Raw genomic sequence first — 15,477 nt, forward strand, 5'->3', positions numbered from 1 at the left:
GGCATGGTGCATAAATGTCTCTGCCTGGAGTGCTAATGGAGCCAGCTATTTAACCTCAACAGAAGAGAATATCTGTGCCGGGGAAAGCAAATAAATAAATAAATTACTCCCTCTCGTTTTTTTTTTTTTAGAATCTGTTACATAATCGTTAGAATTGCAGAAGGCTCAGAAATCCAGGGCTTGTAAAAATGGTTGGCACTCAAAATGTAATTAGAAAGTCATGGTCCATTTCCAGTGTCAACTAAGAAATAAGCTTTTTATTATTTATTTTATTTTACACTGCTGGCAAGCAGAGATAGACGCTTTTCCTATTAATCCAGTTTTACTCGCCACGGTTGCACCTTTTAATCCTTTTCATTATCACCCAAAACACTACAACTGGAAGTGTTGCAACCTACTTACTTGTTGCTCATTGTTTTATTTAGCAAACATGTTGTTTTCATGTATTCACTCTGTTGTATTTATTGATGACAGTTAATCAGACATCTCTAATTGTATTTACTACTGCGTGGTGTTCACTAATTCTTTAATTGGTATCATGATTAGGCTGTCCTCGTTTTGTATGAGGGTTCCAAGCACAGCTCTAGCACAGCAATTACCAGCCTTGATTTAAAATGTGTGTAAATGCTCCTCACAAACATCCTGGTAAGCGGCAGATGGCTGGAACAGTTTTGCCCTCTTTTGTGTCTTGCTTCCATGTATTGCCCTGCTTCACAAGCGCAAAGATCTGAGAGTCTGCAATGAGCCGCGACCAAACAGAGAGAAATAAGTCTTACACTTTTTTCTTTGTTCATTTTTATTCAGAGGCGTCTTCAGAAGCTTGTTTAAAAGGCAGACTCCCAGACAAAAGGGCTGCTTTTGAACTACGAAGAGCTGAAGTGTGTGTGTGTGTGTGTGTGTGTGTGTGTGTGTGTGTGTGTGTGTGTGTGTGTGTGTGTGTGTGACATCAATAACATGGTTAATAAACTAACTGGACTTGCAATCATTACAGGCACTTACTTTAGTTTGGGTCGCATAAACTATCATTGCGTAATTACATTCAATGTGTTTTTATCTTGTAATTATACATCAATGCAGTATTAGTAACTGTGTCAGGGTAGTAACAGAAATGTAGGCTTCTCATATCTCACCGATCAAGTTAATGAAAAGTTTTTAAGATATTATTATTGAATGGTTCCTCATGTTAAAGAAGGGCACTGTAATATTATTTTTAACACTTTACATGAAGTGTCTCTAACTACACTGTAATTACTATGTGCGTCTGCTAAGAAATAAATAATAATATGTAACTGGATGTGTGATAACATAGTAATTGCAATGTAACTACACAACCACATGTGTAAATATAGTGTTGTTACATTGTAACTACACAAATGGAACTACAGACCAAATAGGGCAGGCATCCTTTTCCAGATTTTGCTTTAGGTAAAAAAAAAAAAAAAAACATGAACCTAAACTGAATCGGAGCAGCTTTTACATGGCCCGAAGTTCTGTGCAGTGTGCACTCCGATTTTGCAGTTGATATAGTTCAATGCGTGATGAGACTGTGGTCCTGAGCAGGCCTAGTGGAATGACTAATTGATGTATTATGAACAAAACCATCTGCTTGTCTGCTTGACCATGCAACATGGGATTTCATACCTTCTGCTGACGGTTCAGTTACTTGATTTGAATAAATCTGTTTTACTGCATCGAATGGGAAGCATACATCTCAGATAAAGCAAGCTGGGTTATATCTAGCCAGATAGGGACTTTTATTGTGCCAAGGAACATCTTGTAAATACGCCAGAATTCCAAACTCCATGCATAACTTCAAACATGCAACCATACAACAACAAAAAATGAATCAGTCAACAAACATTGATCTTTTAGTGTTTGTTATCCAGCCTGTTGTGTTAAAATACAGGACTTATTACACCTGCTACTCTCAGAAACATTTCCCATTCTGGGTCTTAAAAGTGCATCAGCTGGGGACATCAGTCACACACTGTCTCCCAGCGTAAAGGTGCCAACACTAAAAGCTATGCAATCTGTATGGCATTAATGCAAGCCTGTATTACATCACAATTGTTTTTGCACGGCTGTGCTTTATGAGTCATTCTGTGTCACGCTCCTTTATCTTATCACTGTTGGATATGCAAGGGAATTGGTAGTTAAATAAAAAAAAGGATTATTATTTTGTTCTAAAGCCAGTTTACTTTTCTGCTATGGTAATAAGGGCTGCAGAAGACAGATAGCATGGAGGGCAGGAAGAGGTTGGCTATCCGAATGACTGGTCCATTACCTGCTGCTGACATTTAGAAGATCAACTGAATAGACCCAATTGAAAGTTATTTTATTCCACTGGAGCACTGGAACAAAAGCTTAGTAAATCTGCCCGTCTGCTTTGAGCTGGCAGCAGAACTCAAAAACTGTTAATTTACTGTCAAAAGTAATTCCCATCGGTTGCTACCTACTTTATAATCTGTCCACCAATAAATCAGGAGTATTGTCACTAAACTCAATGTTCTACTGTCATTAGTGTTTTAATTCAATCGTAACACACTAATCGCAATACACTGTCGCTGGCAATAGGGTCAAAGCACAGCAAAGTGCAAAGTTATCCTGATAACATATCTATTAGTGTGTATTGACACTTTTACAGACACTTTTAGATGCTGTCGTAGAAGCTTCTGATATGGTTGTTTGATAAAGTCTGACCCTCTTGGAAAAATAAAGTTACTGAATCAATTAGTAGACAGTATGCTGAACAGATAGAAATACAGTCTAGAAAATAGATAAAAATACAGTATATCATATATGTATATACATCATAATAATTATTAACTATGTCGTAAATGACATTACAAACAAATTAATAGATTTAAATAGAAATAGTGAGTATAGTTACCATAGCATAAAAGCCTATAAGTACCTCCACACTTTCCCTTGACAAAGGTACTGTTAAAATGTTAAAATTAATGAAACTTTGGCTCTTTTGAGCGAAAACTTGTATATATGTGTTTGTGTGTGTGTGTCTTTGTGTGTGTGTGTGTGTGTGTGTGCATTTCCACATCGTTAATTCTTAAATGCAGTTTGAAATGTATTAGGCAACAGCTTCAATCTCATCGCCCGGTGCTTCAAGTGTACCCTTGATGTCACAGAACAAAACTCTCCTGCTGATACAGTTTCACTTCAATGCTGTTAGTCTGCAGTCAGATCCAGTACAAAGTGCTGTCCTCGTGCGTTACAGTGTGGCTGGATAGAGATGACTGAGATACGAGCTTCAAGAGCAAACACCAAAAGAGACGCAACAGGGGTCTGTCTTAAGGGCACCAGAATATCAAGCACAGGGCACCTACCAGCATTCATAACATGTCTCATTTAAACCACCAGTGGGCACGCTGTGCTTTGGTCAGGCGTTCAGTGATTTTAAAGATAAAATGCTATTTTATATTCTGTCAGTTTTAGGATGCTAGATTTGCAATTGCAGATTAATTTGTCTCTGGCAATTTATAGGGCTAATGAGTTATAGTTCTACATTTATTTCCAGGATTAGATTTTTAAAAATGTTGTTACCTACTCAAATGGCCAGGAAGGCAGAACATATTCATTTTAGCTTTGATACATTGTTTGTTTGTGGATGAAAGGGACAATTCCTTTTTTTTCCCACGCTGTACATTTATAAAAATAATGATAATCATCAATCCTGTAAACCTGCAGTGGAAGTATGCGGAACACCTTCTCAGTAAACTCTGGCTCCAGGTTAGACGGTTGTTTGAAAATGACTTTGCGCAGAGCAAGAAGCTCCGGAAAACTGCTGACACCAAGCAAACTGGCCTGGTTTTCAAAAATGTAATTTAAGAGACTTTTCTGATGCGAAACACGTAGGATTGCTTCATATAGATTAGCTTGATAAGCAATACATCAAAGCAGTTAATAAGACGCAGGTAACCGGGCCTACTGGAGGATTCATTTGTGGAGAGAAACAAAGCTGCTGACTTTGAAATGTAACCCACAATGCACCTCTCAGAACTACTTTGAAGATTCAATAAAGAGGTAGAGTAGGACACATTCACAACAAGCTCGTGACTACTGTAAATGCTTCAGGAATATCCAAACTGCTGTTGTACTGAGAATAATATTTTAATCCTCCCCACTGGAGGACTGAATAGAGCATGTTGCAATCTGACAGTAACTTTATGGTTATGATTAAGTTAAAGGTTTGGGGGGGTATTTGATTTTGAGTAGATTGTTCTGGAGGCGTGGATGTTCTTAGAGCATTTGGCTTCGGACAAAGTGGTTCAAAGCAATTTGAGATTAAAAGGATGTATCAATCTTAGCTCAAATAAAAGGTAGACTAGTCTTAAACTGAGGGAACACAAAGCCACTTTGTGACTTGGAACTTGGTTTCAGGAGACTAGGCTTGAGGCCACTGCATGGCACACCAAGAGAGATGGGGTTTGATACAGCAAAGTTGTCTCAAACTAGGTCTCCCGGTTTCAAGCCACTGTTCCTGAAAAAATGGCTTGGTGTACCCTCAGCTGTAATCACACTCAGTATACTGAATTCAAATCCGACACATTGCAGTCGTACACACCACACACGGCTTGCAGTGACTCTAGTCATTAATCATCACCTCCTAAACCAAAGTATGTAGGCAGAGAAATACATAAATAAATAAAAAACTCTTTTGCAGAAGCATAGGCACGCTTGTCACAGTGACAGGACAGCAGAACTTAAGTGTGTCGCCTAGAGAATGTCCTGACCTCCCCTGAGCCTAAACGAGTTAAACATTCAATATCACAGAGCTCCCAGTGTATTAGGTATTACAGTAAGTCAGGAAGACCCAAATGAAATGTCATGTCTTAGTTCCATTGGAACTGCTTGAGATTTTATTGCTAGGTAGCCCAAGGCATGAGGAGCTGATGTTATTTGGCCTGAGGCTCAGGAACCGAAACTGAACTGAAAACAAGGACATCCAGACTGACAGTCTCTACTCCAGAGGCCCCTGCGCTTCTTTCATTGTGCACTTTAACTATTTAAAAAGAGTGGCGTATTAGAACAGTTTCTGTATTGTTTCATGTATAAGAATAGCTCTATTTGCAGTCTGTATTCAGTTCTCATTCATCCATTGCTGCAAGCTTAGTTGCTGGTTAAGAGTGACAGATATCTAAATATATGTAATCAATCAATCAACCAATCAATATTTATTTTATATAGCGCCTTTCAGAGTGGACCACCATCACAAAGTGCTTTACAAGATGCAGTGACAACAAAAAATCCATAATACATGAAATACAGTGGAAAGTGCATAATACATGATAGTAGCATAATTAATTAATTAATAATTAATTAATTAATTGTTTATTCAATCACTTTTATGTTGAGTAAAACACAAGCAATTACTAACAAAAACACCATTACTTCCATTAAACAACTTAAATCAGGATAACCCTAAAGGCCTTTATACACCGGACGCAATGTGACAAGCAAATGTGTCGTAAGACACACCGTGCCATGACAAAAAAAAATAAAACATGTTCACACTGCCTGGGATGCGAGGGGTGACACTGAAGCACTGAAAAAAATAGGAATGATGTCTATTTTTGCGATGTTGTCCCGTGGCAGCTAGGGAACTGACCAATGAGGAACAGCTTCCCTTGCATGCCTTCAGTGAACAATGGCAGATGAAAAGATGATTCTGCAGCATCAAAATACCCAGAGCTGTACAATAAAGAACACAAAAATGATAAAGACACGGCAATGAGGGAGAACATTTGGCAGCCCATTTCCAGGGAACTGGATATAACTGGTGTGTATGATTAATTTACCTTTGCTGAAATAATTACTCTGAAAAGCTATAATGTATTCTACATGTGTATTAGCTGTATAACAGGACTATCATACATGTGATTTTTTCCAGCTGATGGTACAATCAGAGGAGAGTCGACTATCACATCGCACGCGCCTGTCGTCACTGCTGTGAAAGTTAGTGTCTCCGTGAAAGTACCATTTTATCACAAGACAAATCGCATTGCGTCCGGTGCGTGGAAACCTTAAGAAATGCATTTACTGAAATACCCACTCACTTGTAACATGCATAGGGTTAGCAGGTATAGCAGTACAGTAAGTCTTCAGAATATCTTAGGTGACAACCACTGGGTGGATATGCTGCTTTACTGAGCTCATCTACATTCTTAGTGTTTATCATAGAAGCTGGAAGAATATTGAACAAGCAACTACCTCCTTACCACTCAGACTGCTTGGGGAAACCTGTGATTTATTACAACAACAATGTTTTCCTGGGTCCTGTTCCCAAGCCATAAAACTCAGCTTAGCTGCATGCTGCATTGAGCTGAAGCAAAGTCCAGGAAACTGTGAAACTGCATAAAGATAAAGTAGCCCATCCCTTACCCTGCAATCATCTTCATTGTATTTTCACAATTGGAGTATGAGGCGAGTTAATCATTTGAATTCTGTTATGAATGAGTGCACGGCATTGCAATGATTAATCTGCAGTGCTAACAGCTTGAATTGTCGAGTACTCGGAGCTACATAATACGACCTGTCAGTTAGTTTCTGCAGGGCCGGATTTGTTTTAACTGTTATTTTCTTCTGACAGGGAGAAAAAAAAAAAGGATTATTTTGACTGTCAGCTCTTATTATTTCTGACAGCTCGAAGTTAATTAGGAACTTGATTGAGTTTTTTTATGACGAGTAGCCCTTGTCAACGGAAAACGTGTCATTGCCTTATTAAATTACAAACAAAATTATCTTGTCAGTTTTCAACACAGAAGCACTCCAGTATTTAAACCTTTGCACTGGCTTGCTGTGAGTTCCTTTTGCCGCCTTCTGTCAGGAACTTTGTGACTCACTGTGTACCCAGCTGCACTCTGAGATCCCACAATACTCAGCTTCTCTTCTATGGAACTTCAATCTAATTCATACCTGGTATGCCGATACACTTGCTTCTTATAAATCTGGACTGAAGTCTTGTTTTTTTGCTGGATTTCATTATAAACATCCTTTTATTTACTTTCTATTTGATATTGAAACATCCCAGATTGCCTTGGCTATATGCAATTTATAGTTTGTTGTAATATTACCATTAATGTGCCTTTAATAAAAAGTGTGCTTTTATTCTGTTATAGATTAGATTTTAAATATTGTTAGTAAAACCTAAAGCATTAATGTGGCAGGATAGCCACAGAGGGAAGACTCAGAGTCAGAAAATGCAGTGAAACAAACATACTTTAATTGCCAGAAAACACAAATAAACAAGCACGAGGGCCAAGTTATAAACACTAAACAAAAAGTTTTAAACAAAACACTGGAACAAAATAAATCAAATTAAACCAGTATTTCTACAGACACCACTTACTCTGTGTCTCTTCAAACAAAACCACTCAAAACCACCCTCCCAAACAAAGGGTTTCACATGCCTTTTATAGTCTGTGGCTGGAGCCCAATTAACCAATAATTAACAATTAACCACTTAAGGCTCCAGCCACATTCTCACATGGGAGGGATTTAACCCCCTCCCTGCTAATCCAAAACAAACAAGAATTCTAATAAAACATAATGAAAACAACAAAATAATAACAATAATAACAACACAAATTATAGGGGCGAGCTGGCACCCCATCACAATTACTTTTTAAAAAGCGCTTTGATTAGTCTCCATGTCGACAGCTCTTCATGTCATATAGTATGAGACCTGGGGGTCCGTTATGATCCAGCGTACATAAACCCCTGGCATGTATATATATATATATATATATATATATATATATATATATATATATATATATATATATATATATATATGTGTGACTTTGTCCCCCTGAATTCAAATTGAAGTGTATTAAAATGTCATACAAATGAAAATCTAATTGTGCTAAAGATTTACCAGCTGAGCTTGTTCGAAGGTTGTTAAATATTCTAAACCTTACAAGGACATTCATGACTTCTCCTTGAAGCAGCTTATCAAAACAAGACAATAAAACCTGATCAACAGTTACCCTTGTTGCTGGGGAACAGGTTCAGCTTTCTTAGTCCCTAAGGTCTGCCTACAGTAGGTGCTGGAGGCAAAATACTAAATGTACCGATATTATCAGAATCCACGTTTCTTCCAGACAAAAAAAAAAAAAAGAAAAAGAAAAATTCAGTTCAGCCTCTTACATATGCTCACCATAGTCTCCAAAAATCTGAACCAGGGCCTCTAGGGTAACGCGCCATGACTAAGTGCAGTTTATAACACCTAAATTTAGTGCCTGAGGGTAAAGCTTAAAAGCAGGTTCATCACTGCTTGCAGCACCTCAGACATAAGCTATAGAACTAACAAGCCTTACCTTATAATGAAGCATATCGGCACATGCGCTTACCTAGCCATATCTCTCTCTCCTCCAGGTGTAATGTACAGTACCTGGTTGAGTCAGATACTTCTTAAACATTAGTGAGTGCCGGCATGAGAAATCACAGCAGGGTCCAGATCTCTGCAGACTCCTGCTGCTTTCACTCGGATTCTCCACTTATTTGTATCGATTCACCCAGAGTGTTAAACCACATATAGAAACAGGAAAAAGAAATACATGCCTCGTTACCTGCTGAACTTTGTAAACTCTGCTTACAATCTGTTTTCCTAACAATATCTAAAAGTTATTGGCATGTGTTATAATGTTCATCCCAAAACAGAACATATGCAAGGTCCAAATGCACCCCAGTTTATCAAGTTATTGTTCCTGGGTCGTCCAGGCTGGTTGCGTAGATAAACATATTGCCGCAATTGCAGCTGGGCTCCGGTGTTCTTTGTTTAGCCTTTGTTGATCCCTACAGTATCTTGTAGTATTTTGCTATCACTGAGTGTTTGAAAGTATAGACATTAAAAGGGTCCTGACACATAATCATGCTTTTGTTAAAGGCTGACTCCACACTGAACGTTCATTTTATTTTTACTTTATTATAATACACTGAAACACGTTTTCCCAGTGCCTTGCACTTCTGCAGCTCGCTGCAGTATATCGTCTTCTGCAGCTCGCTGCAGTATATCGTCTTCTGCAGCTCGCTGCAGTATATCGTCTTCTGCAGCTCGCTGCAGTATATCGTCTTCTGCAGCTCGCTGCAGTATATCGTCTTCTGCAGCTCGCTGCAGTATATCGTCTTGCCTCGCATGCTGCTGCTTTTTTTAGAATGGCCCTCTGACACAGATGTGACCTGATTTAATGTGTCTGGCTCTCGCAGTGCTCGAGCCGGCATGCTGAATCGTTTGTAATGTTACACTGCCTTCCATTGTTCTGTCATGACAGGTGTGGGGCCATGTGTCCTCATTTCACTGTTGGATTTCTGTAATTATCCAACATGGGTTTTGGGGTGGGAGGACAGCGTAGTTGGCAGTGGTTCTGAGTCTGAGACATGCCCATGCTATCACAAGGAGGTAATGAAGAAATGACTGTACAGTACAGTACAGGGTGTCAAACAGCAGCAAGATGGAGACAGATATATAAAAATAAATAAATAAAGGAATGTCAGCGTACAGGCCATCACATAGATATGAAGGCAGAGGGCAGGACAGTGGGTTGGATGCTGCACAATAGACATTGGCATCTCTATCCCAGGAGGCATCAGTAACTCCAGGCCCACTATTGACTGTAATGATGATGTAATTATCTGCCTGCCCTGACTCACAATGGAAACCATTCACTGTGGCCTGTAAGCACAAAAAGGACACTAAGACGTTAGAAGAGCTTCGACTTCATTGTACCCTCCTACTGGAAGTAAAACCCTTCATGCAACAGAAACAACATTCTGGTGTATCATCCACTTATACAAGCAAGGCAGCTTCTCAGACAGTCAGTAAACCATGATACATTAACAGTAGACCGCTTTTTCGTGGTTGCTTGCGGTATTACATTGGCTGTTTGTGCATTACATTACTTTGAAACTCCATGTTGCTGCAATAAAAACGTGGGTTCTGACTCTGATGCCATAGGCATATATCACCATTGTATGATTGTCAGGCTTCTGCACTGCAATGAGCAGAAATGTTTCATAGTAGATCAAGCTACTTCTTTACGTGTAAGTGGGTAATACTTTACATTAAGTGTCTCTAATTACTGTGCATTTTAGGTTAGGTTTAGAGTTAAGTTTAGAGTTAGGGTTAGGGTTAGGGTTAGAACATGCAAAATGATTTACACATTAAGTACATTGTGTAAAAGAATCACACTCACCACAGTTCATTGCCCCTTTAAAAAACACTGACCCAACACACAGAAATGGATTTTTAAAGCGCAGTTGCGCAATTTTTAATAAACACAAAAACAAAATAAACAAAACAAACACCTAGCTCTCTTTGAGCAATAACTAAAACAAAACAGGAACCTAAACTAAAACAGGACAGCTAAGCTGTTTACCTGTACAAAAAACAAACAGAACAGCACACACAAAACAAAAAGGCTTCACGCTACCTTTTTCTTTTTTTTTTTCTCCAAATTACGGCTGTACCCACACACCAGCACAGTCAGGCTTCTACCCTCTTCAGCAGCCGCCTAGAGCAGACTGACTGCTCTCCTTTTAAACCCTGCACCTGGCTCCAATTTTCAATAGTAGCCAGGTGCAGGTAATGTTCAATCAATAAAACAATTAAACAATTAACACAAACAATTAAACAAAACAATTAAACCAGACAAATGTGCATTCCGCACATGTTTTTTCTGCAGAGAGGTTTTAACCCCCTCTCTGCCATCTCACAATTGCTATGCTTAATAGCATTGTAATTATGTGTAAATATAAATGTATTTACTACTTAGCTACTATATAAACAGTAATTAGACACTATAAAATGTTACCTTTATATAGTATTTTCCTTGCTAACAAGTTCAACTCATATATTTTATCGAACAAAGAGGCCCCCTTTATTCTAGGCTTCAGAAGTACACTGAATTAATGCAGCAGGTCCAATCACAGGTTAGTGGTCTGCTACGTTATAATAGAGGGGTTAATGACCGTAGTTCATTCAAAAGCCTCCTTCTTCTTGGTTTGCCAGGTCAAATAAATAGGCTGGATGTGCATTGCCGTGTATCCCTTTCAGTGAGAGGCTCATCAATTTCACTTTATCATAAGATGCTATTCATGTCAATGGCCATTTGGAGCCAATCATGACTTCCAGAGTAAATAATGATGGATACGACCGAAGTAGCAAAAGAGATTGCTCTTGAACGCTGATGGCAAAGGGGGCCTCTTTGATGTCTTCCAATGAAATAGACTCAATTTTCAATCTCTCTCACTTTATTATCACCACCTGGAAGGAAAATCTCCATAACAGGTACTATTAACCCTTTCGCCCCCATGTGTCTCGACCCCTGTAGAGTGGAAGCTGTCACATTACAGTCATGTGTGGGTCCTTATCACCTCTGTCTGGGCTCCAGACCCCTGTCCATTAGGAACTGGGCTCAGCCCATGCATGCTTCATTCACCTGAGAGCTAAACATCCATCACACGGAAATCATTTTTAGAGATTCAGGCCTGGGTCAGGACCACTATAAAAGGTCAGTTTCTTTAACAAGGAACACATCTTATTCATAACCTCCAAAGTCACTGTGATTTCAACATTTTAAACTATTGTCTTCTGCACAACACATTTTGGCGGTCTTTATTGGAAAAGCAAGCTTAATGAAGTTTAGAATGTCCATGTTTTAGCATGTCAGCTGCCTGCTGTTCCAAGGTACAAAGGTATTTTGTATTGAACCGTGCAACGGTGTGTGCTATCCATACTAAAACAATTGTATCCCCATTAGGAATGTAAGGCAAACTGGAATGTGTCGCCAAACAATTTTCTTCTCAGGCTATAATTACTCTTGAAACCTTGCCTCATCAATGGAGCTCACAACAGCTCTGCAGAAGGAGAGCTGGGGAGATGGGCTTGCAACAATGTTAGAAACAGCAAACATTAGGTTGTGAGTGTTCACTGTTTTTTCAAATGAGACAGTGCTGAAAAGATGCTGACATTTGGTTGCATATTTGCTCAGGGAATAAGATCATTTCAGTACCCTGCAATAAGCTAGGTGCTCGGTTTATTTGTCACTGGATCGTATCAAACTAGTACTTGAAAAAAAAAATTGTAGCTGTACTGCTGTATATTGTGCTACAACTACAGCAGGATTACAGGAAGTAGTTAAAAACCGGGAAGCAACAGCATCTTGGTATTGTTGGTGCACACTCATTATAGCAGACTGGACAAGGTCACAGTGTTCTTTTCTGCTTGCTTTATCTTCCAGGTCAGGATCGGAGCGAGACAGGTCTGATCAAGCGCTTTAAGGGGGATGGTATTCGGTACAAGGCTAAGCTGATCGGGCTTGATGACGTTACAGCAGCAAGAGGAGACAAGCTATGCCAGGATTCAATGATGAAGCTAAAGGTAGGGGGGTTTTCATTAGGAATATAATGTACGTGCAGACTGTGGATTTCAAACAAGATCTATCTCTACATTTAACCAACAAATAATCAGTGCTTCTTATTGAACTTTTCACAGACAACATACTTGATCAAAGACTTTTAGCCTTGTCGGGCTCTTGTCAAACTTTTGCACTTATTACTTCTATAATTATTTGTATTGACTATTCTTTTGAACAAGATGTCTGGTTGTCTTGTGCTGTAAATCCACACCCCCCTGTGTTTTAAAATCTGCCGCTTTCACACACTGGGGAATTTATTTGTCAAGCATTTTGCACATATTGGATGTATCCCCCATTATTACTCATTATTATAACATTAATCTGCAAAGTGCACCTTTTTCCCCCTGAAAGTCATTAGCACATCTGTTGGAAATGTGCATACCCTGAATGTAAAACTAAACACAGTTACATGACACTTTGACCTTTAAACTCTGTTGGCCCAGGGTCTAGTATAAAAGCAGCAGCTGTGTGATATCTCTGGGATCAGGAAGCTCAGACACATAGTCAAAAACAAATGGCGGTTTGCATCCTGGCGTGCAAAGTCTTCCCTGGGGACTCTGGAGGGAGCGTTGCATTGGCTCTGACGCTCCGGAGTGTTAGGGAGGTACACCTGCAGGCCTTGTCTTTGTCCTCCAGAGGCTGGTTGCTCACTGGCATCTGCTCTCGAGTTCCTGGGTGTAGAAGAGGAAGCTGGTTTGGTTCTGGGATCGGAGGACCCCTACTGTACCTTCAGTTTTCCTGAGGTGTGTGGGTGAAATTGCTGTGGTGAGGAGAAAAATAATTGGGCATTCTAAATTGGGCAAAAAATCGGGGATCAAATAATTGGGCACTCTGAATAAAGAAAACTAAAAACAAAAACAAATGTCAGTCCTCGATACAGGAGCAAAGGGAACTGAGAACCACTCACAATGATTTCACACGTTTTCAGCTGCGTGACTTCCATTCAGTAGGCTGGTCACTGATCATTGTGTATTAATCCTGCATGCTGCTTACCCAGGAGCACTCGCAGTAGCAGTGTGGTGAGCCTGCCTGCAGGAATGCTAGCTCATCTGCTAATTATAGCAGGTTTTGCATGGAGGCAATAATGATTGAGTATTCCTAAGAAGAGGAAGGTGATAAATAATACATCTTTAAAGCAAACAGCAAGCAAACTCTGTCTGCAGGGCATGTGGGGGATTCAGATGTGTGGTTTGATTTCCCAGTAAACCAGCACTGCTGTTGGCTCATTTCAACTCAGAAAGGGGGAAGGAGTAGAGGCTTGCAGTGCTGAGGTCAGGAGGAGACAGGGCGATATTACAGAACAGGACACTGGACATGTTTTTCAAAGTATTTAAGGGCAATAATCCCCTATTTAACCCTTTCAGTCCTGAATTATGTTTGTTGCGTTGAATAAACTCCTTTATTTAGTATACATGAAAATAGGACAAAAGTTGGTTTGTTTTACATATATTTATACACTATCTCAGTCTCGGACCTAGGTTCCAATGTGATTTCTGACAGCTTATGTTAACATATGGCACTAATTTAGACTTTGAGGTGCTGCCATGACTGAAAGGGTTCAAACATATTCAAAATGGATCATAATATTACTTTGCAAAGAAAGTTAAGCCAGGAGCAATCTGGACGTTTGCTAAAATAATTTTTCTTAAAGAGAAAATATTCCTGGAGTACCCATGATTCTGTAGTTCAAAAAAAAATATGGGGACATTACTGTGCTAATGTGGTAGACTTATCATTGATACAGAACCATTTAATAAATCATTGAAAACAATCAGAGTTACAGAGATGTGTTTGTAACATTTCTACTGTACTGTAATCTTTACTCAATCTATATGATGTTACTCATTGAGGATCAAAGCTAAGCTGCTGTGGCGAGATTTTATCATTCTGACAATTGAGGGAATACTTTGTGCTGCTACAGTATGTGTTTTTCTTTTTTAATGCAGAGAAATTGGGTAGTTTCACTTTGACATTCCCCAAATAATTTTGCAGAAGTCTTACACATTTTTCACAGCTTCCAAGATTACCTCATTTAATTTAAATGAAAAACAGAAATGCTACTAAGCCACTGGCGGGTATCGTATTCTTCACTTTAACAAATGTTGCCATTTCAGTGAATAATTGTAATGTGCGAGTGACATAAGCAATAAGGGATAAGCCTAGGAACACAAATAGAATTAATCCCGCTACTACCGTAGGAGAACATTTTAATAGTGCTTGTAATATATTTATATTAAATTAGTGTGTGGCAAAACTACCACTTCCTTTGTGATAATTATTGTCTGTGCACATGCAGCATCCAAAGTTCAGCATTTCAGGAAATGTGATAAAACAAAATGCTTGCAGTGCCTTTTAAGTGAAAGGCTATTAATTAAATAATCACATTGCTTTACCTTATAAGGCAATGTTGTTCAAGTGCAGCACATCTAGACTTGCCACCAACCACTCCCTTTCCAACATCAAGAAAAATGCCTTAATCAATAATTGTATACCACTGTCTAAGGGTCAGGAGTGAGCATTGATCTGCCTTTGAAGCCAGATCAATAAGAATTTAAATAACATTTTAGAAAAATGTGCATGTCCATTGACTAAACTGGGAACTCGAAATCATAAGAATTTCATTAAAGTAATTAAAAGCCATCATGAAGTGATGCTGGCTACGAATGATGTATCAAATGTATAACAACAACATGCTTCTTTGAAGACATGGTGCCAACATCGAATTCATATGCAGTATGTAGGACCTGTGCAGAGCTCATAAAAACATCTGCTTGAAAATATCTTACATTTTTTCTGTATATGCAAAAGCATAGTACTACTTTCTTAACAGCACATGTATTACCATGCTAACAATGTGTTTCAAATGTGCATCTATACTCTGTACATAACTGTATTCCCATAGACCTGTGAGAAACAAAACGATCAAACCAGCTGACATTTCATTGTCAATCACTGTAGCACCTGTATCCTTCTGTAATGTGTGTTTATCTGAAACAGTCCTAGCACTAGCTACTATGCATTTGTGTTTCCAATGCTGCTATCTGAG

General features: G+C 39.0%; 1 protein-coding gene across 13 annotated transcripts in view; it reads left to right on the forward strand.

Moving 5' to 3' along the window:
• Nucleotides 1-15,477, forward strand: part of LOC117407190 (disabled homolog 1-like) — a 164,666-nt gene that overhangs the window by 115,839 nt on the left and 33,350 nt on the right. For all 13 annotated transcript variants that reach the window (XM_059031487.1, XM_059031486.1, XM_059031489.1 and 10 more), the window contains exon 3: nt 12,255-12,394. In XM_059031487.1, coding sequence (XP_058887470.1) covers nt 12,255-12,394 — 140 coding nt within the window. The remainder of the gene's footprint in view (nt 1-12,254; nt 12,395-15,477) is intronic.

This window comes from Acipenser ruthenus, chromosome 10, assembly GCF_902713425.1.
Source record: "Acipenser ruthenus chromosome 10, fAciRut3.2 maternal haplotype, whole genome shotgun sequence".
Taxonomy (NCBI): Eukaryota; Metazoa; Chordata; class Actinopteri; order Acipenseriformes; family Acipenseridae; genus Acipenser; species Acipenser ruthenus.